Source organism: Manihot esculenta, chromosome 18, assembly GCF_001659605.2.
Source record: "Manihot esculenta cultivar AM560-2 chromosome 18, M.esculenta_v8, whole genome shotgun sequence".
NCBI classification, from domain to species: Eukaryota; Viridiplantae; Streptophyta; class Magnoliopsida; order Malpighiales; family Euphorbiaceae; genus Manihot; species Manihot esculenta.
The window spans coordinates 21,665,471-21,692,404 of NC_035178.2; the positions used below are offsets into that span (position 1 = coordinate 21,665,471).

General features: G+C 40.8%; 4 protein-coding genes across 4 annotated transcripts; all 4 read left to right on the top strand.

Annotated features, from left to right (window-relative positions):
- The first annotated feature begins 2,190 nt into the window (after positions 1–2,190).
- Positions 2,191–3,428, top strand: LOC122722437 (polygalacturonase-like). Its single transcript, XM_043953135.1, has 3 exons — positions 2,191–2,325; positions 2,420–2,728; positions 2,832–3,428. Exons 1-3 carry the CDS (start codon positions 2,191–2,193, stop codon positions 3,426–3,428), a joined length of 1,041 nt encoding a protein of 346 aa, XP_043809070.1.
- Positions 3,429–7,091: 3,663 nt separating this feature from the next.
- LOC122722545 lies at positions 7,092–10,490 on the top strand. The gene is made up of 2 exons (XM_043953648.1): positions 7,092–7,593; positions 10,432–10,490. The coding sequence occupies exons 1-2, from the start codon at positions 7,143–7,145 to the stop codon at positions 10,464–10,466; spliced, it is 486 nt and encodes a 161-aa protein (XP_043809583.1). The 5' UTR covers positions 7,092–7,142; the 3' UTR covers positions 10,467–10,490.
- Positions 10,491–14,843: 4,353 nt separating this feature from the next.
- Positions 14,844–17,268, top strand: LOC122722438 (exopolygalacturonase-like). The gene is made up of 2 exons (XM_043953136.1): positions 14,844–15,183; positions 15,252–17,268. The coding sequence occupies exons 1-2, from the start codon at positions 14,844–14,846 to the stop codon at positions 15,881–15,883; spliced, it is 972 nt and encodes a 323-aa protein (XP_043809071.1). The 3' UTR covers positions 15,884–17,268.
- Positions 16,179–26,646, top strand: LOC122722439. The gene is made up of 10 exons (XM_043953137.1): positions 16,179–16,212; positions 16,279–16,375; positions 18,486–18,555; positions 18,650–18,958; positions 19,062–19,574; positions 19,688–19,846; positions 20,038–20,150; positions 25,374–25,443; positions 25,538–25,846; positions 25,917–26,646. The coding sequence occupies exons 1-10, from the start codon at positions 16,179–16,181 to the stop codon at positions 26,544–26,546; spliced, it is 2,304 nt and encodes a 767-aa protein (XP_043809072.1). The 3' UTR covers positions 26,547–26,646.
- Positions 26,647–26,934: the final 288 nt, after the last annotated feature.

Here is a 26,934-nt window from a genome sequence, read left to right on the forward strand (position 1 = left end):
AAACGAGACACTTCAAAGTTTCCTTTTATATAGGTTACTGCGTGGGTAGACGGCCAAGATACTCGCATGTTGCTCTTTGTCTTTTTTGTTTTTCCATTTTCTATTCAATCTGCTCGCTCACTCGTCGGGTTTCGCTGCGTCGTGCGGTGATTAAACTGACAACAGAAAACATGAGATTACAGTCGAAGGCAGTTTGGCCAAGTTTCGACCCTAGGAAAAATTATTCTGTCCGAATTTTCAGGCTTTTTATAGATTTTTCGTACAGTTTTGAACGTTATTTTCATCACGATAGAGTAATCGTATTAAAATTTCCACTCAAAGGCACACATTGTCCATGAGAAGAAAAGATATGCGTATTCTTTGGTGCTGAACTCAATTTGATGCTAGATTTACACAATCCACTCCCTAAAGAATTTGTTGAGTTTCGTTGCACAGTGCGGTGATGAAATCGACAAAAGAAAATTTAACACTACAGCATATCATGAACTCCTTCAGCGTAATCCAATGTAATGGATGCGATGCAACGCAACATTTTCGGCTCAAATGAGAAAAGAAACTGGGCCGCGGGAAACAAAATGCGGTTTTTTTAGAAAGGTTTGCGAAATAAGAGACTCATGAAATTAGGGCTGCTCATTTAAAACTTATTATCGGGAACCTAAGAAACTCGTTTAATAAAAACTTATTCATTTGATGGGTCGAGGTGCTGTGAGAATTTCAACACATAATAGGTCCACGTGATGCTGAACAAGGGTCGCCCAAAGAAAGGCATGAGTTGTCAACACATAATAGGTCCACGTGGCAAGATCTGATGAGTGGGTAGCGCGGCCCCACTCTAGGAAAGGAAGGCCCGCACACCTCAACACCCTGTTTATTAGCATAACTGGCCCTCCCCTGGATAAGATGAGTCTCGGCACAAAGTTATCATTATCAGGCACAGTCCCGCGTATACCCATTATGGCTATAGTCGCGGGATCACCGACCTATTAGCCGGCGATATCCCTGATCAAGCAAACGATCACATCATCATTGGATTATCAGAAAATGCTATATTTATCTCTGTCTTCTTACAGTATTAAAGGAGAACGACCAGAGAGGCAAAGGTACGATGTTCTTTTATACTGTTCAAGTTATGAGCAATTCCTTTCTCTCGCTTTTCTCTTCAGGCTTATTGAGTTGAGCGTCGGAGTGGCTGCCGTGGGCACCCATCACCTCACGTTCTCATTCTTGCAGGTTTAACCAATAACAGCACAGCTCTATTTTCCGACTGCATCACCAAGCTAGCCCGGGTGCTCGTTGGTCAATAAGCTCAAAGTTTTGGAATAAAAAATGCACAAGCTCTATCACATCGACATATTGTCGAACCCCGTGAATATGTGCGTCGCCTATTTTGCTTTTCATTTTAGCTCACTTTGTGTCACTGCACGACATATTGAGGCGTTGAAATCTCTTCGGTGAAAAATACATTTTCTCATTAGGTTTTTTTAACGTCTTTAAATTTTTTTTTATTGCATGCTATGGGCAATTTTCAAAAGATTCAAGGACCGATTATGAATTTAGAAGGTACATGGCACTAATTTTATGAAAATAGAATATTCTGTGAAGCGAATAAATCTACCCGTGCTATGATTTAGGATCTACTCAAGCATCATCACTTAAAATCTCTTCAAGAAAGGAAGTCACTGTGAGTATGTGTCACGATTAATCGTTGCTCCGTTTCCTTTTCTTTAAAAGGAAACGTGACGCGGCTCATAAAAAGTGCATGCGATTTCTACTTATGTGAATTCTATTTTTTTTATGCAATATTTTGGAATATTGCACGGTGCGAGACAAATGAAAATCTACTATTGGCGTTGGAGGGTGCTTGTCATGAACAAGTAAGAAATCGCTATATCAGTATGAAAGGCTTAGACGTAAAGATAAGTTTTGCTGCAAACGAATGAAAAACAAGACAATATCTACTTATAGGTTAGACGTTAGTCGGTATTTCTCTGTTATGCTTTTTATTAAAAAGCGACAAAACAATTTCCAATAATAGAACAAAAGTTACAAGTAAATAACTTCCCTCCGTTATAAAATCCGGTAACTTTAGATAATTGCTTAGATATAAAAGCTTTTGCAAACAAGGAGAAATCCATTCTAATTTGCCGCGCATTTTACGAAAGAACTTAGAAAAGAAAAGGCTTCATGAAGATGACGACCCTGGAGACGTATTTTTCCCTGACATCTTTGCTATTATTGTTTGTTTTTGCTGGTAGAGTTCAATCTGCCGTATTTGATGTGAAAAATTATGGTGGTAAAGCCGATGGCAAGTCAGATATTAGCAAGGTGTGCTGACGATTCCTAATTTTTAATTTCGCCGTGATTTTCTTATACCTCATTTTAACTGAACTTTCATCTCCCTTTTTTTTTTCCTTTTCAGGCATTATTGGGCGCGTGGAAAGAGGCTTGTTCAGCAAAGGGTTCCAACATAGTTGTAGTACCCAAAGGAACATATTCCATAGGTTTAACTGACTTAAATGGTCCATGCAAGGGAGCCATGGAGCTTCAAGTCCAAGGAACCTTATTGGCACCGATAAACCCTAGCAGTTATGCCAAGGACAGCTGGATTACTTTTGCATACATTGATCAATTCAAATTATCCGGTGGTGGAACCTTCGACGGACAAGGGCAAGTGGCTTGGAAGCAAAATAACTGCGGTCGAAATCCAAAATGCAAGAGACTTCCAGTTGTAAGTTTAATTGAATCGTATATTGTGCATGTATCATACTGCTTTGTAAGATGATTAATAACGTTTCCTTTATGTGCTTCTTGTCCCTTTAAAAACACGCCAGAGCTTGCGGTTTGACTTCATCACCAACAGCGTAGTTCAGGACGTAACATTGCTCGATAGTAAGAATTTCCATGTCAATCTTCTAGGTGGCAAAAACCTTACTTTCGATCGCTTCACGATCACTGCACCAGGAGATAGCGTCAATACAGATGGAATTCACATCGGGCATTCAAACGGGATCAACATTATTAATTCAAATATTGCCACCGGCGATGACTGCATCTCCATTGGTGGTGCCAGCGAACAAATAAGGATCACAAACGTACGATGTGGACATGGACATGGCATTAGCGTGGGAAGTTTAGGGAAGACCACTGATGAATTTGTCTCTGGAATTTTCGTAAGGAACTGCACCTTCTATGACACCGACAATGGAGTGAGAATTAAGACATGGCCGGCATTACATGGTGGCATGGCCTCTGATATGCATTTCGAGGATATTATGATGAAAAATGTCTGCAACCCTATCATTATAGATCAAATGTACTGCCCATGGAATCAGTGCAATCCAAAGGTAACGCGAAAAGAAATGAAAATGAAAGAGTCTCTTAATGCATTGTCCGTGGACAAATCTGCCCGCAACATGAAATTTCTGTAACCCTTTGCCGTTTCTGATGTTTGTTTCAGCTTCCGTCAAAAGTTAAGATCTCCAACGTTATCAGTCCCGCAGGCTCATCGTTATACAGGAAAAGTTGTCAGAGGGTTCTAACTCTTGTGAGCAAGTTTGTCAGGACAGGGAATCAACCTCAGTACCCTTTACTAGAGAGAGAGTTCTAGATGTTTTCCAGATGATCTGTCAGGTTTTCCATCTGTTAGAGAGTTAGAGTTGAGAATAGGAGTGGTATCTGGACGCGGAACCATTTCTTTCCTTTTACTCTAACAGGATGGCATCTACAGAAAGAGAATAGTCAGAATAGTATAGAGAGCTTAGTAGATAAAGATTTTATCCGACTTAGTACCTCACCCTGGAATACTCCAGTGTTGTTGTGGAAAACGAAGGATAGACTCTTGAGATTTTGTTATAACTGTTTACAGTTAACAGGGTCACTACTAAGCAATTACAGGTGTTCCTAGATAGGATTGATTGATCTACTAACTGTTCTAATCAAAGAAGATTGGATTACAGATTGGTATGATCAGAGTACAGATTGGAGCAATACCTGTTGAGAGTTAGAGATTAAGTCAGTTTAGTAAAGAAGAAGAAAGGCGGGCAAGGATCAGTATTACAAGGTTGGTAATACAGATTGGTAGAAAAGATTGATGATCTATTGGAACTGTTAGTGGAAACTGGTTGTGATTCCAGTGTGATTACGGATTGGTATCATTACAGATTTGTATCTGTTAAGAATTAAAAGTGAGAGTTTTCACAAAGAGATTAGTTTAGTTAAGAGAAAGAAAAGAAGAATAAGGATCAGAGTAGCGCAGCGAAAGCTGTGGAGTTCAGAAAAAGGTTATGAGTATAAACTCAGATCAGGAGAATAGAGGTATAGATTCTCTCTTTAGAGAGACGTGATAGGCTTTACTTGCTTATCTGTTTGTTTTTAACATTCGAGGACGAATGTTTTGTAAGGGGGGAAGATTGTAATACCCGGCTAGTTCAGACATCGGAGTTCCTACCGTCCGGTGGAATTTTGAATGTCAGAGTTTCCCTGAAGGGTAGAGTGAAGGTTTTCTAAAATGTTTTTATATGTTTTAAGTTTTTGATTTGAAAAGGAAATGAGTTTTTAAGAGAAAAGGCTAAGGAAGATTTTCCCACTTTCGGCCCCCTAAAGTTAAAGTTCGGCTGCCGAAAGTACCCCACGTTCGGCCCCCTAAACTTAAGGTTCGGCCCCCTAAAGTGGTGAGGTGTTGCATGGAGCTTTGGCCACCCAACGTGAAGCGGTGGTGCACTTTTAAAGGTGCTTTTGGCCGACTAAGGAGGTGCTTAGGCTCTCCTTTGGTTCAGGAACTTGCTCATGCTTTCTCTCAATGATCTTCCATAGTTTTACATCAAATCTTTCAAAGAAAAGTAGGTTTTAAGTGAGTTAAAGGGAGTTTTGAGAAGTTGTGGAGTTTAGGAGCTTGTGAAGCTTGAATCTCCATCTCTTCAAGTTAGGAGTCACGCCAGCCTTTGTTCTTCAATAGGTAAGTGTGAATCCTTGGTTTTAATTATGTTTTAAATGAGTTTGATGAGGGGAAAGAGGAGTTGTGCATGTGTATGCATGAGTTGTGCATATTAGGGTGTATGGATCCTATGCTTTGTTTGTGGTTGTTGTGTGTTATTTGTTGGAGTTTTAATGTGTTTAAGACTCCTATATGCATGATTAAGTGTTTAGAGTATGTTTGGAGAGGTTGGATGCATGTTTGGAGGGTTGAAGTTCGGATGGCAGGCGTTCTTGTGCACGAAACTGAGTTCTGGATGAACCCAGGTTCGGCCCCCGAAAGTCCAAGTTAGGCCGCCGAACATGCCTGACTTTCGTCTCTGGAGGAAACATTCGGCCGCCGAAGGTGCTGCCGAAGGTGCCCTGTCCAGCTTTCCTTTGCTTGTTTTGCATGCATGTTTTGAGGTGTTTTAAGGGGTCTTAAGGGGAGATGTTTAGAGGTATGTTAGAGTATGTTGGTCCCTCACTTGAGTCCATCTGTGTAGGCACAGAACAGAGGAACCAGAGAGAGCAGCAGTGAGTGTTGCTTCAGAGTTTGCAGAGTTAGCCCAGGGTTAGCCAAGCATTGGCTAGAGGTGAGTAGAACTAAACTTAATCTTTTATTAAAGAAACATAATGCTTTAGCATAGTTCATGCATCATGAATGCTATGATATGTATTAGGGTGATTGCATTAGAATCACGAATGTGAAGCATTGCATATTATGTGATCAGAGATTAGGTGGACCCAGGCGACTCCAATAGCCTAAGCTTCGGCTCCTGTCATTGTGTCAGGTCAGTTGGGCAATTACTTGTTGGAATGCCCTGTGTAGCTCCTTTGGGGGGCCAGTGTTGACAGAGGGTATTTTTGGGGTCATGTCTACCTTAGTGGGGATTGGACCAAGGCGACTTCAATAGCCCGTCGAGGGAGTTTTGGGGTCATGTCTAATCCAAGATATATTGAGATGCTTGTGTTGTGATGCATTTTCATATATAGTGCGTATGAATGAACTGTTTTCAATGTTTCTACTCACTGGGCTTTAGAAGCTCATCCCTTTCCCTTAATCCCAGTTTTGCAGGTACAGGGTTAGCTGGGAAGTCAGAAGCATCAGAGTGTTGGCTTCAGTATGTTTGTGTATAGCATAGTGTGGACATGATGTATGTCAAAGGATATATGTAAAGTAATGTAATAGTTAGTCAGTTAAGGTATAAATGTATTAGAATGTGCTTTTGCCTTTTGTCTATAGTATGTTTCATCCCTTGTATATGCATGTATCCTGTTTTCAGTTTAATGATGAGCAATGAGTCAAACCAGGCTTAATAACATGTTGTGTTTCGAAAACCCAGTGAATTATAACTGTGAGGGAAGACAGGGATTACTTCCTTTGACCCAAGACCAGTGCAATAGGAAAGACCAGGTTTGATTCCTGTGATCCACAGAGTAGACCACTAGAGAAGACCAGGTTTGATTCCTGTGACTCTATGGTAACCAAATTAACTTATGATATGCTGACCCTTACAGAGTGGGTTCTATGCTGCAGAGCGCATAGGGTATGGAGGTTACTTGGTAAAGCATCACTAGTGTATTATAGATAGCCAGAGGGCTAGTTCAGATTAGTATATCTGAGCATTTGGTTCATATGGTTGGACCTATAGGACAGTGTTTTAAAGGTTAAGTCTGGTAGTTTTAAAGACAAGTTTTAAAAAGTAATAGTCCAGTCGGATCATGTATGGGATTTTAACAGGTACACAGAGTTCATAGCAGGCTTACTACGGGTCCCGGCGGCCTTAAGCCGATCTGGATCCTAGTGTCGAGCAGTTTGGGCCGTTACAAAGAGGGTACCGGTTTCCGGGCTGTTACAGTTGGTATCAGAGCCTGGTTCCTCATTAGTACGATGTTTTACATCGGAAAGAGGTTGGTCTAGAGGTCATAGTAAGGCAAAACACAATAAGTAAAATCATGTCCACTAAGATAGGAAGTTGTTTTGCATGCTGATGTGGAATACTCATGCTTATTAATGTTATGCTATGTAATGCATGTATATATTGTAAATTCATGTGTTTTCATATGAACATGTGTGCTAATGTTTGTTTCTTGATGTGTTGTTATTCAGGAGAACTAGGATGAGTGGAACTAGTTATTCTGTGGAATCAGACCCATCTGAAGGATCTTTTGAGGAAAACAGGGAAAGAATGGATGTAAGGAGAGAGATAGAATTAGATGTGCAAAGAAAGGATATAGGAGTGCAAGTGAATATGGACGAAGAGTCTGTAGATGATACCCAGAATAAGGATGCCAGGATCTCTAGTTCAGGAGAAGTTGACCCCTCTATTTTGAGTACAGCTGCTAAAAGGGGGAAAAAGAAAGTCAGAGGCCTTAAAGGGTCAAAGAAGAGGGAGTTTTGGAATAAGTTAAAGTCAGGGTTGGGTTCGAGTTCTAATAGGGATAGCTTTAGATGTGAGAGGTGTGGAAGGCTGCATAAGGGAGTTTGTCTTGCAGGGACAACAGCATGTTTTAGGTGTGGTCAGGAGGGACATGTAGTTCGTGAGTGTCGTACTGCACCTTGGATAGCTCAGTCTCAGCGGACATTTTTAAGTAGAGTTGTTCAACAGGAGGCAGCCACATCAGACCCAGTAGTGCCAGGTATGTTCATTTTGTTATAAATGTTCTGATGTGTTTTGAGGATTCTGATAGGATGTCTTTTGTTGTAATCGAAGTAAAAGATAAATAGATAGAATTTCAAAGAAGAGTTAAAGAGAGAGTTATTATGAGATGTTCGGATCTCAGGTTTTCATAAACCTAGGCATAGTGAGAATTGATTTCTCAAGAAGAAGAAGAGTAAATAAGGCAGAAAATAGAACAAGAAGTAAAAAGAGTAACAGTAAGTATGAATAAGTAGAAGGATAAGATGGGTCAGAGTAAGAGGAAAAGAAAAGGAAGGTAAGTTCAGAAAGAGACTAGAGTTAGTCTGGGATTAGATGGTGGTGAGGCTGAGGAAGAAGGGAGAGCCTTTTCTTCAGTAAATTCCCGAGGGAAGTTCCATTAGTTTTAGCTTGGATCTTCACCCTGACTCAGTAGGAGGCAAACACATCATACATGGTGACGTCAGATGCGTTCACTTGGAAGTGTTCAGATGTGTATGCTGTTTGTTTTGGACCCAGTGTTTCACTTTCCTTGTTGTTTATGAGCCATTGATAGAGTGGATTTGATGACTTCTGGGCTTAGAGTGTTTTTCTCAGGGTCAGTAGACCTGAATATGATCCATCTGATGCAGAGTCAGTCAGTTTAGTTCAGAGTTTATACAGAGTAGGCGATGCGATCCAGCTGACCTTATGGTTCTAGGGGTGACTGATGATGTCAACCTAGGGCGGATTGGCTAGCTACTCATAGTACTACCTGTGTCCGCAGAGACAAGGTAGGAGAGTTTAGAGCTCAGGATGGATCAATAGTTAGTCCTTAAAAAGGACAGAGTATAGAGGAATAGAGTACAGTATAGATGCCTAGAAGTTGATATCAGTCCCGCAGGCTCATCGTTATACAGGAAAAGTTGTCAGAGGGTTCTAACTCTTGTGAGCAAGTTTGTCAGGACAGGGAATCAACCTCAGTACCCTTTACTAGAGAGAGAGTTCTAGATGTTTTCCAGATGATCTGTCAGGTTTTCCATCTGTTAGAGAGTTAGAGTTGAGAATAGGAGTGGTATCTGGACGCGGAACCATTTCTTTCCTTTTACTCTAACAGGATGGCATCTACAGAAAGAGAATAGTCAGAATAGTATAGAGAGCTTAGTAGATAAAGATTTTATCCGACTTAGTACCTCACCCTGGAATACTCCAGTGTTGTTGTGGAAAACGAAGGATAGACTCTTGAGATTTTGTTATAACTGTTTACAGTTAACAGGGTCACTACTAAGCAATTACAGGTGTTCCTAGATAGGATTGATTGATCTACTAACTGTTCTAATCAAAGAAGATTGGATTACAGATTGGTATGATCAGAGTACAGATTGGAGCAATACCTGTTGAGAGTTAGAGATTAAGTCAGTTTAGTAAAGAAGAAGAAAGGCGGGCAAGGATCAGTATTACAAGGTTGGTAATACAGATTGGTAGAAAAGATTGATGATCTATTGGAACTGTTAGTGGAAACTGGTTGTGATTCCAGTGTGATTACGGATTGGTATCATTACAGATTTGTATCTGTTAAGAATTAAAAGTGAGAGTTTTCACAAAGAGATTAGTTTAGTTAAGAGAAAGAAAAGAAGAATAAGGATCAGAGTAGCGCAGCGAAAGCTGTGGAGTTCAGAAAAAGGTTATGAGTATAAACTCAGATCAGGAGAATAGAGGTATAGATTCTCTCTTTAGAGAGACGTGATAGGCTTTACTTGCTTATCTGTTTGTTTTTAACATTCGAGGACGAATGTTTTGTAAGGGGGGAAGATTGTAATACCCGGCTAGTTCAGACATCGGAGTTCCTACCGTCCGGTGGAATTTTGAATGTCAGAGTTTCCCTGAAGGGTAGAGTGAAGGTTTTCTAAAATGTTTTTATATGTTTTAAGTTTTTGATTTGAAAAGGAAATGAGTTTTTAAGAGAAAAGGCTAAGGAAGATTTTCCCACTTTCGGCCCCCTAAAGTTAAAGTTCGGCTGCCGAAAGTACCCCACGTTCGGCCCCCTAAACTTAAGGTTCGGCCCCCTAAAGTGGTGAGGTGTTGCATGGAGCTTTGGCCACCCAACGTGAAGCGGTGGTGCACTTTTAAAGGTGCTTTTGGCCGACTAAGGAGGTGCTTAGGCTCTCCTTTGGTTCAGGAACTTGCTCATGCTTTCTCTCAATGATCTTCCATAGTTTTACATCAAATCTTTCAAAGAAAAGTAGGTTTTAAGTGAGTTAAAGGGAGTTTTGAGAAGTTGTGGAGTTTAGGAGCTTGTGAAGCTTGAATCTCCATCTCTTCAAGTTAGGAGTCACGCCAGCCTTTGTTCTTCAATAGGTAAGTGTGAATCCTTGGTTTTAATTATGTTTTAAATGAGTTTGATGAGGGGAAAGAGGAGTTGTGCATGTGTATGCATGAGTTGTGCATATTAGGGTGTATGGATCCTATGCTTTGTTTGTGGTTGTTGTGTGTTATTTGTTGGAGTTTTAATGTGTTTAAGACTCCTATATGCATGATTAAGTGTTTAGAGTATGTTTGGAGAGGTTGGATGCATGTTTGGAGGGTTGAAGTTCGGATGGCAGGCGTTCTTGTGCACGAAACTGAGTTCTGGATGAACCCAGGTTCGGCCCCCGAAAGTCCAAGTTAGGCCGCCGAACATGCCTGACTTTCGTCTCTGGAGGAAACATTCGGCCGCCGAAGGTGCTGCCGAAGGTGCCCTGTCCAGCTTTCCTTTGCTTGTTTTGCATGCATGTTTTGAGGTGTTTTAAGGGGTCTTAAGGGGAGATGTTTAGAGGTATGTTAGAGTATGTTGGTCCCTCACTTGAGTCCATCTGTGTAGGCACAGAACAGAGGAACCAGAGAGAGCAGCAGTGAGTGTTGCTTCAGAGTTTGCAGAGTTAGCCCAGGGTTAGCCAAGCATTGGCTAGAGGTGAGTAGAACTAAACTTAATCTTTTATTAAAGAAACATAATGCTTTAGCATAGTTCATGCATCATGAATGCTATGATATGTATTAGGGTGATTGCATTAGAATCACGAATGTGAAGCATTGCATATTATGTGATCAGAGATTAGGTGGACCCAGGCGACTCCAATAGCCTAAGCTTCGGCTCCTGTCATTGTGTCAGGTCAGTTGGGCAATTACTTGTTGGAATGCCCTGTGTAGCTCCTTTGGGGGGCCAGTGTTGACAGAGGGTATTTTTGGGGTCATGTCTACCTTAGTGGGGATTGGACCAAGGCGACTTCAATAGCCCGTCGAGGGAGTTTTGGGGTCATGTCTAATCCAAGATATATTGAGATGCTTGTGTTGTGATGCATTTTCATATATAGTGCGTATGAATGAACTGTTTTCAATGTTTCTACTCACTGGGCTTTAGAAGCTCATCCCTTTCCCTTAATCCCAGTTTTGCAGGTACAGGGTTAGCTGGGAAGTCAGAAGCATCAGAGTGTTGGCTTCAGTATGTTTGTGTATAGCATAGTGTGGACATGATGTATGTCAAAGGATATATGTAAAGTAATGTAATAGTTAGTCAGTTAAGGTATAAATGTATTAGAATGTGCTTTTGCCTTTTGTCTATAGTATGTTTCATCCCTTGTATATGCATGTATCCTGTTTTCAGTTTAATGATGAGCAATGAGTCAAACCAGGCTTAATAACATGTTGTGTTTCGAAAACCCAGTGAATTATAACTGTGAGGGAAGACAGGGATTACTTCCTTTGACCCAAGACCAGTGCAATAGGAAAGACCAGGTTTGATTCCTGTGATCCACAGAGTAGACCACTAGAGAAGACCAGGTTTGATTCCTGTGACTCTATGGTAACCAAATTAACTTATGATATGCTGACCCTTACAGAGTGGGTTCTATGCTGCAGAGCGCATAGGGTATGGAGGTTACTTGGTAAAGCATCACTGGTGTATTATAGATAGCCAGAGGGCTAGTTCAGATTAGTATATCTGAGCATTTGGTTCATATGGTTGGACCTATAGGACAGTGTTTTAAAGGTTAAGTCTGGTAGTTTTAAAGACAAGTTTTAAAAAGTAATAGTCCAGTCGGATCATGTATGGGATTTTAACAGGTACACAGAGTTCATAGCAGGCTTACTACGGGTCCCGGCGGCCTTAAGCCGATCTGGATCCTAGTGTCGAGCAGTTTGGGCCGTTACAAAGAGGGTACCGGTTTCCGGGCTGTTACAGTAAGTAGAAGAATTGGTACTCACTCTCACCAGACTATTCCCTTAAAGTGGGAGGTCAAGGGTTCGAGCAGTGGGGGAGGCGACCTAATTCCCAGAGGAAGGAATTGGGCCAAATCCACTCGGGCTAGGGCGGGCCGTACTGGCTCCCCCGAGGGACAAATCCTGCCTGGAACCCGTGAGGGTGAAGGGATGTTAAGAGCTGCTCACAGTGGCCGCCCCCAGGAGGTGTAACGGGCTGTGAGCGGTAACAGGGCCGGTCGTACGGGGCCGGGCTGTTACATAAAAAGGCGCCTTTTTATGTAACAGCCCGGCCCCGTACGACCGGCCCTGTTACCGCTCACAGCCCGTTACACCTCCTGGGGGCGGCCACTGTGAGCAGCTCTTAACATCCCTTCACCCTCACGGGTTCCAGGCAGGATTTGTCCCTCGGGGGAGCCAGTACGGCCCGCCCTAGCCCGAGTGGATTTGGCCCAAATTTCCCTTTGGAAATTAGGTCGCCTCCCCCACTGCTCGAACCCTTGACCTCCCACTTTAAGGGAATAGTCTGGTGAGAGTGAGTACCAATTCTTAAGAATTGGTACTCACTCTCACCAGACTATTCCCTTAAAGTGGGAGGTCAAGGGTTAAGAATTGGTACTCACTCTCACCAGACTATTCCCTTAAAGTGGGAGGTCAAGGGTTCGAGCAGTGGGGGAGGCGACCTAATTTCCAAAGGGAAATTTGGGCCAAATCCACTCGGGCTAGGGCGGGCCGTACTGGCTCCCCCGAGGGACAAATCCTGCCTGGAACCCGTGAGGGTGAAGGGATGTTAAGAGCTGCTCACAGTGGCCGCCCCCAGGAGGTGTAACGGGCTGTGAGCGGTAACAGGGCCGGTCGTACGGGGCCGGGCTGTTACACATATGAACCAAATGCTCAGATATACTAATCTGAACTAGCCCTCTGGCTATCTATAATACACCAGTGATGCTTTACCAAGTAACCTCCATACCCTATGCGCTCTGCAGCATAGAACCCACTCTGTAAGGGTCAGCATATCATAAGTTAACTTGGTTACCATAGAGTCACAGGAATCAAACCTGGTCTTCTCTAGTGGTCTACTCTGTGGATCACAGGAATCAAACCTGGTCTTTCCTATTGCACTGGTCTTGGGTCAAAGGAAGTAATCCCTGTCTTCCCTCACAGTTATAATTCACTGGGTTTTCGAAACACAACATGTTATTAAGCCTGGTTTGACTCATTGCTCATCATTAAACTGAAAACAGGATACATGCATATACAAGGGATGAAACATACTATAGACAAAAGGCAAAAGCACATTCTAATACATTTATACCTTAACTGACTAACTATTACATTACTTTACATATATCCTTTTACATACATCATGTCCACACTATGCTATACACAAACATACTGAAGCCAACACTCTGATGCTTCTGACTTCCCAGCTAACCCTGTACCTGCAAAACTGGGATTAAGGGAAAGGGATGAGCTTCTAAAGCCCAGTGAGTAGAAACATTGAAAACAGTTCATTCATACGCACTATATATGAAAATGCATCACAACACAAGCATCTCAATATATCTTGGATTAGACATGACCCCAAAACTCCCTCGACGGGCTATTGAAGTCGCCTTGGTCCAATCCCCACTAAGGTAGACATGACCCCAAAAATACCCTCTGTCAACACTGGCCCCCCAAAGGAGCTACACAGGGCATTCCAACAAGTAATTGCCCAACTGACCTGACACAATGACAGGAGCCGAAGCTTAGGCTATTGGAGTCGCCTGGGTCCACCTAATCTCTGATCACATAATATGCAATGCTTCACATTCGTGATTCTAATGCAATCACCCTAATACATATCATAGCATTCATGATGCATGAACTATGCTAAAGCATTATGTTTCTTTAATAAAAGATTAAGTTTAGTTCTACTCACCTCTAGCCAATGCTTGGCTAACCCTGGGCTAACTCTGCAAACTCTGAAGCAACACTCACTGCTGCTCTCTCTGGTTCCTCTGTTCTGTGCCTACACAGATGGACTCAAGTGAGGGACCAACATACTCTAACATACCTCTAAACATCTCCCCTTAAGACCCCTTAAAACACCTCAAAACATGCATGCAAAACAAGCAAAGGAAAGCTGGACAGGGCACCTTCGGCAGCACCTTCGGCGGCCGAATGTTTCCTCCAGAGACGAAAGTCAGGCATGTTCGGCGGCCTAACTTGGACTTTCGGGGGCCGAACCTGGGTTCATCCAGAACTCAGTTTCGTGCACAAGAACGCCTGCCATCCGAACTTCAACCCTCCAAACATGCATCCAACCTCTCCAAACATACTCTAAACACTTAATCATGCATATAGGAGTCTTAAACACATTAAAACTCCAACAAATAACACACAACAACCACAAACAAAGCATAGGATCCATACACCCTAATATGCACAACTCATGCATACACATGCACAACTCCCCTTTCCCCTCATCAAACTCATTTAAAACATAATTAAAACCAAGGATTCACACTTACCTATTGAAGAACAAAGGCTGGCGTGACTCCTAACTTGAAGAGATGGAGATTCAAGCTTCACAAGCTCCTAAACTCCACAACTTCTCAAAACTCCCTTTAACTCACTTAAAACCTACTTTTCTTTGAAAGATTTGATGTAAAACTATGGAAGATCATTGAGAGAAAGCATGAGCAAGTTCCTGAACCAAAGGAGAGCCTAAGCACCTCCTTAGTCGGCCAAAAGCACCTTTAAAAGTGCACCACCGCTTCACGTTGGGTGGCCAAAGCTCCATGCAACACCTCACCACTTTAGGGGGCTGAACCTTAAGTTTAGGGGGCCGAACGTGGGGTACTTTCGGCAGCCGAACTTTAACTTTAGGGGGCCGAAAGTGGGAAAATCTTCCTTAGCCTTTTCTCTTAAAAACTCATTTCCTTTTCAAATCAAAAACTTAAAACATATAAAAACATTTTAGAAAACCTTCACTCTACCCTTCAGGGAAACTCTGACATTCAAAATTCCACCGACTTGACGGTAGGAACTCCGATGTCTGAACTAGCCGGGTATTTTTTTCAGGCATTATTGGGCGCGTGGAAAGAGGCTTGTTCAGCAAAGGGTTCCAACATAGTTGTAGTACCCAAAGGAACATATTCCATAGGTTTAACTGACTTAAATGGTCCATGCAAGGGAGCCATGGAGCTTCAAGTCCAAGGAACCTTATTGGCACCGATAAACCCTAGCAGTTATGCCAAGGACAGCTGGATTACTTTTGCATACATTGATCAATTCAAATTATCCGGTGGTGGAACCTTCGACGGACAAGGGCAAGTGGCTTGGAAGCAAAATAACTGCGGTCGAAATCCAAAAATGCAAGAGACTTCCAGTTGTAAGTTTAATTGAATCGTATATTGTGCATGTATCATACTGCTTTGTAAGATGATTAATAACGTTTCCTTTATGTGCTTCTTGTCCCTTTAAAAACACGCCAGAGCTTGCGGTTTGACTTCATCACCAACAGCGTAGTTCAGGACGTAACATCGCTCGATAGTAAGAATTTCCATGTCAATCTTCTAGGTGGCAAAAACCTTACTTTCGATCGCTTCACGATCACTGCACCAGGAGATAGCGTCAATACAGATGGAATTCACATCGGGCATTCAAACGGGATCAACATTATTAATTCAAATATTGCCACCGGCGATGACTGCATCTCCATTGGTGGTGCCAGCGAACAAATAAGGATCACAAACGTACGATGTGGACATGGACATGGCATTAGCGTGGGAAGTTTAGGGAAGACCACTGATGAATTTGTCTCTGGAATTTTCGTAAGGAACTGCACCTTCTATGACACCGACAATGGAGTGAGAATTAAGACATGGCCGGCATTACATGGTGGCATGGCCTCTGATATGCATTTCGAGGATATTATGATGAAAAATGTCCGCAACCCTATCATTATAGATCAAATGTACTGCCCATGGAATCAGTGCAATCCAAAGGTAACGCGAAAAGAAATGAAAATGAAAGAGTCTCTTAATGCATTGTCCGTGGACAAATCTGCCCGCAACATGAAATTTCTGTAACCCTTTGCCGTTTCTGATGTTTGTTTCAGCTTCCGTCAAAAGTTAAGATCTCCAACGTCACCTTCAAGAATATTAGGGGCTCTTCAGCGACCGCAGTAGCTGTTCGACTTAATTGCAGCAGCAGTTTTCCATGCCAGAAGGTCGAGCTCGCTGACATTAACTTGACGTACGGAGGAAAGGAAGGCCCTGTAAAATCCTTGTGTGCAAATGTTAAACCCACACTTAAGGGAAAATTGACTCCAACCATTTGCTAGTATTGTCAACGCTCAAACCTCGCAGCTCCTAGCCGCGATACATGGATTATCGAGGAGATGAGCATATTTCAAGTTGTAAGTTTTACCAAATAAAACGAGACACTTCAAAGTTTCCTTTTATATAGGTTACTGCGTGGGTAGACGGCCAAGATACTCGCATGTTGCTCTTTGTCTTTTTTGTTTTTCCATTTTCTATTCAATCTGCTCGCTCACTCGTCGGGTTTCGCCGCGTCGTGCGGTGATTAAACTGACAACAGAAAACATGAGATTACAGTCGAAGGCAGTTTGGCCAAGTTTCGACCCTAGAAAAAATTATTCTGTCCGAATTTTCAGGCTTTTTATAGATTTTTCGTACAGTTTTGAACGTTATTTTCATCACGATAGAGTAATCGTATTAAAATTTCCACTCAAAGGCACACATTGTCCATGAGAAGAAAAGATATGCGTATTCTTTGGTGCTGAACTCAATTTGATGCTAGATTTACACAATCCACTCCCTAAAGAATTTGTTGAGTTTCGTTGCACAGTGCGGTGATGAAATCGACAAAAGAAAATTTAACACTACAGCATATCATGAACTCCTTCAGCGTAATCCAATGTAATGGATGCGATGCAACGCAACATTTTCGGCTCAAATGAGAAAAGAAACTGGGCCGCGGGAAACAAAATGCGGTTTTTTTAGAAAGGTTTGCGAAATAAGAGACTCATGAAATTAGGGCTGCTCATTTAAAACTTATTATCGGGAACCTAAGAAACTCGTTTAATAAAAACTTATTCATTTGATGGGTCGAGGTGCTGTGAGAATTTCAACACATAATAGGTCCACGTGATGCTGCACAAGGGTCGCCCAAAGAAAGGCATGAGTTGTCAACACATAATAGGTCCACGTGGCAAGATCTGATGAGTGGGTAGCGCGGCCCCACTCTAGGAAAGGAAGGCCCGCACACCTCAACACCCTGTTTATTAGCATAACTGGCCCTCCCCTGGATAAGATGAGTCTCGGCACAAAGTTATCATTATCAGGCACAGTCCCGCGTATACCCATTATGGCTATAGTCGCGGGATCACCGACCTATTAGCCGGCGATATCCCTGATCAAGCAAACGATCACATCATCATTGGATTATCAGAAAATGCTATATTTATCTCTGTCTTCTTACAGTATTAAAGGAGAACGACCAGAGAGGCAAAGGTACGATGTTCTTTTATACTGTTCAAGTTATGAGCAATTCCTTTCTCTCGCTTTTCTCTTCAGGCTTATTGAGTTGAGCGTCGGAGTGGCTGCCGTGGGCACCCATCACCTCACGTTCTCATTCTTGCAGGTTTAACCAATAACAGCACAGCTCTATTTTCCGACTGCATCACCAAGCTAGCCCGGGTGCTCGTTGGTCAATAAGCTCAAAGTTTTGGAATAAAAAATGCACAAGCTCTATCACATCGACATATTGTCGAACCCCGTGAATATGTGCGTCGCCTATTTTGCTTTTCATTTTAGCTCACTTTGTGTCACTGCACGACATATTGAGGCGTTGAAATCTCTTCGGTGAAAAATACATTTTCTCATTAGGTTTTTTTAACGTCTTTAAATTTTTTTTTTATTGCATGCTAAGGGCAATTTTCAAAAGATTCAAGGACCGATTATGAATTTAGAAGGTACATGGCACTAATTTTATGAAAATAGAATATTCTGTGAAGCGAATAAATCTACCCGTGCTATGATTTAGGATCTACTCAAGCATCATCACTTAAAATCTCTTCAAGAAAGGAAGTCACTGTGAGTATGTGTCACGATTAATCGTTGCTCCGTTTCCTTTTCTTTAAAAGGAAACGTGACGCGGCTCATAAAAAGTGCATGCGATTTCTACTTATGTGAATTCTATTTTTTTTATGCAATATTTTGGAATATTGCACGGTGCGAGACAAATGAAAATCTACTATTGGCGTTGGAGGGTGCTTGTCATGAACAAGTAAGAAATCGCTATATCAGTATGAAAGGCTTAGACGTAAAGATAAGTTTTGCTGCAAACGAATGAAAAACAAGACAATATCTACTTATAGGTTAGACGTTAGTCGGTATTTCTCTGTTATGCTTTTTATTAAAAAGCGACAAAACAATTTCCAATAATAGAACAAAAGTTACAAGTAAATAACTTCCCTCCGTTATAAAATCCGGTAACTTTAGATAATTGCTTAGATATAAAAGCTTTTGCAAACAAGGAGAAATCCATTCTAATTTGCCGCGCATTTTACGAAAGAACTTAGAAAAGAAAAGGCTTCATGAAGATGACGACCCTGGAGACGTATTTTTCCCTGACATCTTTGCTATTATTGTTTGTTTTTGCTGGTAGAGTTCAATCTGCCGTATTTGATGTGAACAATTATGGTGGTAAAGCCGATGGCAAGTCAGATATTAGCAAGGTGTGCTGACGATTCCTAATTTTTAATTTCGCCGTGATTTTCTTATACCTCATTTTAACTGAACTTTCATCTCCCTTTTTTTTTTCCTTTTCAGGCATTATTGGGCGCGTGGAAAGAGGCTTGTTCAGCAAAGGGTTCCAACATAGTTGTAGTACCCAAAGGAACATATTCCATAGGTTTAACTGACTTAAATGGTCCATGCAAGGGAGCCATGGAGCTTCAAGTCCAAGGAACCTTATTGGCACCGATAAACCCTAGCAGTTATGCCAAGGACAGCTGGATTACTTTTGCATACATTGATCAATTCAAATTATCCGGTGGTGGAACCTTCGACGGACAAGGGCAAGTGGCTTGGAAGCAAAATAACTGCGGTCGAAATCCAAAATGCAAGAGACTTCCAGTTGTAAGTTTAATTGAATCGTATATTGTGCATGTATCATACTGCTTTGTAAGATGATTAATAACGTTTCCTTTATGTGCTTCTTGTCCCTTTAAAAACACGCCAGAGCTTGCGGTTTGACTTCATCACCAACAGCGTAGTTCAGGACGTAACATCGCTCGATAGTAAGAATTTCCATGTCAATCTTCTAGGTGGCAAAAACCTTACTTTCGATCGCTTCACGATCACTGCACTAGGAGATAGCGTCAATACAGATGGAATTCACATCGGGCATTCAAACAGGATCAACATTATTAATTCAAATATTGCCACCGGCGATGACTGCATCTCCATTGGTGGTGCCAGCGAACAAATAAGGATCACAAACGTACGATGTGGACATGGACATGGCATTAGCGTGGGAAGTTTAGGGAAGACCACTGATGAATTTGTCTCTGGAATTTTCGTAAGGAACTGCACCTTCTATGACACCGACAATGGAGTGAGAATTAAGACATGGCCGGCATTACATGGTGGCATGGCCTCTGATATGCATTTCGAGGATATTATGATGAAAAATGTCCGCAACCCTATCATTATAGATCAAATGTACTGCCCATGGAATCAGTGCAATCCAAAGGTAACGCGAAAAGAAATGAAAATGAAAGAGTCTCTTAATGCATTGTCCGTGGACAAATCTGCCCGCAACATGAAATTTCTGTAACCCTTTGCCGTTTCTGATGTTTGTTTCAGCTTCCGTCAAAAGTTAAGATCTCCAACGTCACCTTCAAGAATATTAGGGGCTCTTCAGCGACCGCAGTAGCTGTTCGACTTAATTGCAGCAGCAGTTTTCCATGCCAGAAGGTCGAGCTCGCTGACATTAACTTGACGTACGGAGGAAAGGAAGGCCCTGTAAAATCCTTGTGTGCAAATGTTAAACCCACACTTAAGGGAAAATTGACTCCAACCATTTGCTAGTATTGTCAACGCTCAAACCTCGCAGCTCCTAGCCGCGATACATGGATTATCGAGGAGATGAGCATATTTCAAGTTGTAAGTTTTACCAAATAAAACGAGACACTTCAAAGTTTCCTTTTATATAGGTTACTGCGTGGGTAGACGGCCAAGATACTCGCATGTTGCTCTTTGTCTTTTTTGTTTTTCCATTTTCTATTCAATCTGCTCGCTCACTCGTCGGGTTTCGCCGCGTCGTGCGGTGATTAAACTGACAACAGAAAACATGAGATTACAGTCGAAGGCAGTTTGGCCAAGTTTCGACCCTAGAAAAAATTATTCTGTCCGAATTTTCAGGCTTTTTATAGATTTTTCGTACAGTTTTGAACGTTATTTTCATCACGATAGAGTAATCGTATTAAAATTTCCACTCAAAGGCACACATTGTCCATGAGAAGAAAAGATATGCGTATTCTTTGGTGCTTAACTCAATTTGATGCTAGATTTACACAATCCACTCCCTAAAGAATTTGTTGAGTTTCGTTGCACAGTGCGGTGATGAAATCGACTGTAACATTCCAAAACCTGCAGATAGAAATAGAGCAACCATTAGCTTTCAATTGTACCATTCCGACGTTAGAATAACTAGCTTCAGGGAAGGTGCTAGCTTAACCTCGAGCTAATTAGGGGAGGTGTTAGCTTATCCATAGCCATTTGACTCACAATTGGTTTATAGATAGAGCACTAAAAGTTGTGTTTAGAGGTCCAACTTGCATTTCATATAGAGTTATACATGCACAGATAGAGTTAAAATAAGAATGACCACTAATAGTATTTTAATATCTTGAAGCTATAATAACTGAATTCAAATAAGAAAACAGATATATCTTAAAATAAAGCATCTAATGCGATAAGCAGGTCGGAATCAAGTTGCTATCGGGAGGTGCTTAAGGGTTTCCCGACGTGCTAGCTTGAGGTGCTTACTAAAACCGACGTGCTTGCTTAAATGAAATGAACTTCTAAATGTTAAAAATGTAAGTTTAGTAGGTCAATCTATGAATATTGAAAGTTTAAAAACTAAATTGAAACATGTGGAAAAGTTTAGTAGGTGAAAGTGTGAATATGGAAAGTTTAAAAGTAAAATTCCAAGTTTGCCCTCCACCTTTTTCTACATTTACACCTAACCCACCATTTGACACCTAGCCATGCATGACTAAGCATGAAATGGAAAGTTGTCTTCAATTGCTCCATCCTTGCCGTGGCTACACCAAAAGGAAAGAGAAAAAGGCTTTTGCTTTCTTATCTTTCATCTCCACCATATTTCTCCAAAAAGACAAAGTTTTCACTCACACAAAATCTGTTCTTAAGTGTCATAACCAGCAAGGAAACCATAGAAAGGGAGGAAAGAAAGAGAGAAGTTAAGGTGCTTAAGTGGTAAGTGATGAAATTGAAAACTAGGTTAGGTAAACATATTCTTTCATGTTTCAATTAATTATATGTTGTTAAATGAATTAAAGCTCCTGTTTTTCTTATTCTTTGTAAAGAACAAACTCAAAGGGAGGAAGGTACATCAAAGGGGAAAGGCAAGGAAAAAGAGTAACTAAGGTGTACCTAAAGATTTTGAAAAGAATTTACAAAAGGTTTGGTGTTTGTATGACTTTATGTTTTCCTTTGATTCTGTCATGAATAAGTGAAATTAGGGGTTGATTTTACTTGCTGGAAATGTTGCTTTGATTGTATGGATATGTAATATGAATGTTGAAATGATGATTGGAAGGTTTAAAGTACATAGATACAACATGGAAGCCAAAAACAGAAAACTGGCAGAATAGGTTCCAACAGGACAGTCTGTGTTAGAAGCCTCATAACTTATTGTGTAATCATTGAAATTAAGCCTAACATATACCAAATGAAAGCTAAGACACAAATCTAAAACTTTCATGAAGTGATCAAATTCTGAATCTGTAGCTAATTATGTGAAAATGGCTAGTGAACCTAAGCTGGTCACAGGGAATTGTGCATCCGGAGCAGCATGTATCTCCTAGACCATAACTAATGATTTACTCAATGAAATGAATTAAAACCAGTGCCAAATGAACCCTGAAAAGTATACCTAAAACTTTGTACAAGAAAGTTAAGATTGAATCTGTATGCAAATGTATGCATATGATAGGTTTTGTTAGATTAAAAACAGATACCAAAACTGTACTGGCTAGGACCTGATTGAGCAGCTTGCAAAGAAAAATTCATAACTTAAGTTAGAAAGGTCAGAATTAGATGTAATATATCTTGTTAGAAAGCTAAGACATAAATACACAAAGTTCATGAAGAAAGGTGAGTCTAATTATGTCCACAAGCTACTTAAAAATGTGATACAATCTCAGGCAGAAACAAACCTAATTGTAAATATTGACCTAAAAGAGATTGACATGCTAGCTTTGTGGCCAAATTATGCACATGCTAGCTTGACATGCCTGCTTTATGCACGTGCTAGCTTAATAGACTAAAAATTTGCATACATGTTCTTGATGAAATAGTAATATGTTCATGACTGAATATTGTGTTCATGAATGAAGATGGTCTATTACACACATATGTATGCTCCTAAGGACTCCTTTTTATTGACATATTTGCTTGTTTCAACAGGGTATGCATCTAAATGAATAAGTTTGATACCAATAAATCTTTAACATGTACATATGTATTCTTGGCCCTAGTAAACCTTAGTGGGAGTCATAGATAGCATAAGGGTATGGCATGCCATATACAGTTTAGCAGTACTGCGCCCTAATGGGCTACATGATATGATCTTATCGACACATTATGTGTCATACAGTTTCCCGGCTTTTTAGCCATACAGGCACAACATTCGGCCCCCGGGCCATACAGTTTGGCACTTTGTGCTATACAGATACAGTTTCCCTTATCTAGCTAAATGATCCTGTGAAGAGTTTATAGGGGCTAAGATTTAATTATATGACTTGTTAATGCTTTGCTAGCATGCATACAAGATGGTTACAAAAATATGAATAATCTTACTGCTATAAAATGTAGTGACCTGATTTGTCCACTGACACATAAAATATTTATGTGCTTTTATATAACATGATTTCATTATATATGTGATGATTATTCCTATTATATGTGAATGAGTATATATGTTGTTATTCACCCACTGGGCATAAGCTCAGCGCATTGGACTTTTCCATGCGCAGGTAATAGATAGAGGAAGCAACAGTTAGGAGGTCTGGTTCTGCATCAGCACAGAGACATCATCATAACCAGTCAGTCACAAGATTTGTACAGAGGTTGTTTATGGTTGGCATGTACATTAATAGTCTACCAAGAGTCTGTAAATGAGTATTGTAAATAGTATGAATATAAATAAATGTGTTTACTATTTTACGTTATTATGTTCTATTTGTGGTTTTAATAGTGTGAAATGAGTAACTATTGAAATTTTATGACTAGTTTTCACAGGGATAATTGCTAATAAACAGGGGAGACTTTTGCGGTTTCTCCATATAAAATTATTTTGTGAATCAACATGCATTTAAACAAACTAAAGAACAATTTATAAGGTCAAAGCTATCTTAAGTCCACATATGTCATTGCATATAGTATAGTATGTGGCATCCTTTACTAAGTTATTTTATAGACGGGTAAGGGGTGTTACATCGACAAAAGAAAATTTAACACTACAGCATATCATGAACTCCTTCAGCGTAATCCAATGTAATGGATGCGATGCAACGCAACATTTTCGGCTCAAATGAGAAAAGAAACTGGGCCGCGGGAAACAAAATGCGGTTTTTTTAGAAAGGTTTGCGAAATAAGAGACTCATGAAATTAGGGCTGCTCATTTAAAACTTATTATCGGGAACCTAAGAAACTCGTTTAATAAAAACTTATTCATTTGATGGGTCGAGGTGCTGTGAGAATTTCAACACATAATAGGTCCACGTGATGCTGCACAAGGGTCGCCCAAAGAAAGGCATGAGTTGTCAACACATAATAGGTCCACGTGGCAAGATCTGATGAGTGGGTAGCGCGGCCCCACTCTAGGAAAGGAAGGCCCGCACACCTCAACACCCTGTTTATTAGCATAACTGGCCCTCCCCTGGATAAGATGAGTCTCAGCACAAAGTTATCATTATCAGGCACAGTCCCGCGTATACCCATTATGGCTATAGTCGCGGGATCACCGACCTATTAGCCGGCGATATCCCTGATCAAGCAAACGATCACATCATCATTGGATTATCAGAAAATGCTATATTTATCTTTGTCTTCTTACAGTATTAAAGGAGAACGACCAGAGAGGCAAAGGTACGATGTTCTTTTATACTGTTCAAGTTATGAGCAATTCCTTTCTCTCGCTTTTCTCTTCAGGCTTATTGAGTTGAGCGTCGGAGTGGCTGCCGTGGGCACCCATCACCTCACGTTCTCATTCTTGCAGGTTTAACCAATAACAGCACAGCTCTATTTTCTGACTGCATCACCAAGCTAGCCCGGGTGCTCGTTGGTCAATAAGCTCAAAGTTTTGGAATAAAAAATGCACAAGCTCTATCACATCGACATATTGTCGAACCCCGTGAATATGTGCGTCGCCTATTTTGCTTTTCATTTTAGCTCACTTTGTGTCACTACACGACATATTGAGGCGTTGAAATCTCTTCGGTGAAAAATACATTTTCTCATTAGGTTTTTTTAATGTCTTTAAATTTTTTTTTTATTGCATGCTAAGGGCAATTTTCAAAAGATTCAAGGACCGATTATGAATTTAGAAGGTACATGGCACTAATTTTATGAAAATAGAATATTCTGTGAAGCGAATAAATCTACCCGTGCTATGATTTAGGATCTACTCAAGCATCATCACTTAAAATCTCTTCAAGAAAGGAAGTCACTGTGAGTATGTGTCACGATTAATCGTTGCTCCGTTTCCTTTTCTTTAAAAGGAAACGTGACGCGGCTCATAAAAAGTGCATGCGATTTCTACTTATGTGAATTCTATTTTTTTTATGCAATATTTTGGAATATTGCACGGTGCGAGACAAATGAAAATCTACTATTGGCGTTGGAGGGTGCTTGTCATGAACAAGTAAGAAATCGCTATATCAGTATGAAAGGCTTAGACGTAAAGATAAGTTTTGCTGCAAACGAATGAAAAACAAGACAATATCTACTTATAGGTTAGACGTTAGTCGGTATTTCTCTGTTATGCTTTTTATTAAAAAGCGACAAAACAATTTCCAATAATAGAACAAAAGTTACAAGTAAATAACTTCCCTCCGTTATAAAATCCGGTAACTTTAGATAATTGCTTAGATATAAAAGCTTTTGCAAACAAGGAGAAATCCATTCTAATTTGCCGCGCATTTTACGAAAGAACTTAGAAAAGAAAAGGCTTCATGAAGATGACGACCCTGGAGACGTATTTTTCCCTGACATCTTTGCTATTATTGTTTGTTTTTGCTGGTAGAGTTCAATCTGCCGTATTTGATGTGAAAAATTATGGTGGTAAAGCCGATGGCAAGTCAGATATTAGCAAGGTGTGCTGACGATTCCTAATTTTTAATTTCGCCGTGATTTTCTTATACCTCATTTTAACTGAACTTTCATCTCCCTTTTTTTTTTCCTTTTCAGGCATTATTGGGCGCGTGGAAAGAGGCTTGTTCAGCAAAGGGTTCCAACATAGTTGTAGTACCCAAAGGAACATATTCCATAGGTTTAACTGACTTAAATGGTCCATGCAAGGGAGCCATGGAGCTTCAAGTCCAAGGAACCTTATTGGCACCGATAAACCCTAGCAGTTATGCCAAGGACAGCTGGATTACTTTTGCATACATTGATCAATTCAAATTATCCGGTGGTGGAACCTTCGACGGACAAGGGCAAGTGGCTTGGAAGCAAAATAACTGCGGTCGAAATCCAAAATGCAAGAGACTTCCAGTTGTAAGTTTAATTGAATCGTATATTGTGCATGTATCATACTGCTTTGTAAGATGATTAATAACGTTTCCTTTATGTGCTTCTTGTCCCTTTAAAAACACGCCAGAGCTTGCGGTTTGACTTCATCACCAACAGCGTAGTTCAGGACGTAACATCGCTCGATAGTAAGAATTTCCATGTCAATCTTCTAGGTGGCAAAAACCTTACTTTCGATCGCTTCACGATCACTGCACCAGGAGATAGCGTCAATACAGATGGAATTCACATCGGGCATTCAAACGGGATCAACATTATTAATTCAAATATTGCCACCGGCGATGACTGCATCTCCATTGGTGGTGCCAGCGAACAAATAAGGATCACAAACGTACGATGTGGACATGGACATGGCATTAGCGTGGGAAGTTTAGGGAAGACCACTGATGAATTTGTCTCTGGAATTTTCGTAAGGAACTGCACCTTCTATGACACCGACAATGGAGTGAGAATTAAGACATGGCCGGCATTACATGGTGGCATGGCCTCTGATATGCATTTCGAGGATATTATGATGAAAAATGTCCGCAACCCTATCATTATAGATCAAATGTACTGCCCATGGAATCAGTGCAATCCAAAGGTAACGCGAAAAGAAATGAAAATGAAAGAGTCTCTTAATGCATTGTCCGTGGACAAATCTGCCCGCAACATGAAATTTCTGTAACCCTTTGCCGTTTCTGATGTTTGTTTCAGCTTCCGTCAAAAGTTAAGATCTCCAACGTCACCTTCAAGAATATTAGGGGCTCTTCAGCGACCGCAGTAGCTGTTCGACTTAATTGCAGCAGTAGTTTTCCATGCCAGAAGGTCGAGCTCGCTGACATTAACTTGACGTACGGAGGAAAGGAAGGCCCTGTAAAATCCTTGTGTGCAAATGTTAAACCCACACTTAAGGGAAAATTGACTCCAACCATTTGCTAGTATTGTCAACGCTCAAACCTCGCAGCTCCTAGCCGCGATACATGGATTATCGAGGAGATGAGCATATTTCAAGTTGTAAGTTTTACCAAATAAAACGAGACACTTCAAAGTTTCCTTTTATATAGGTTACTGCG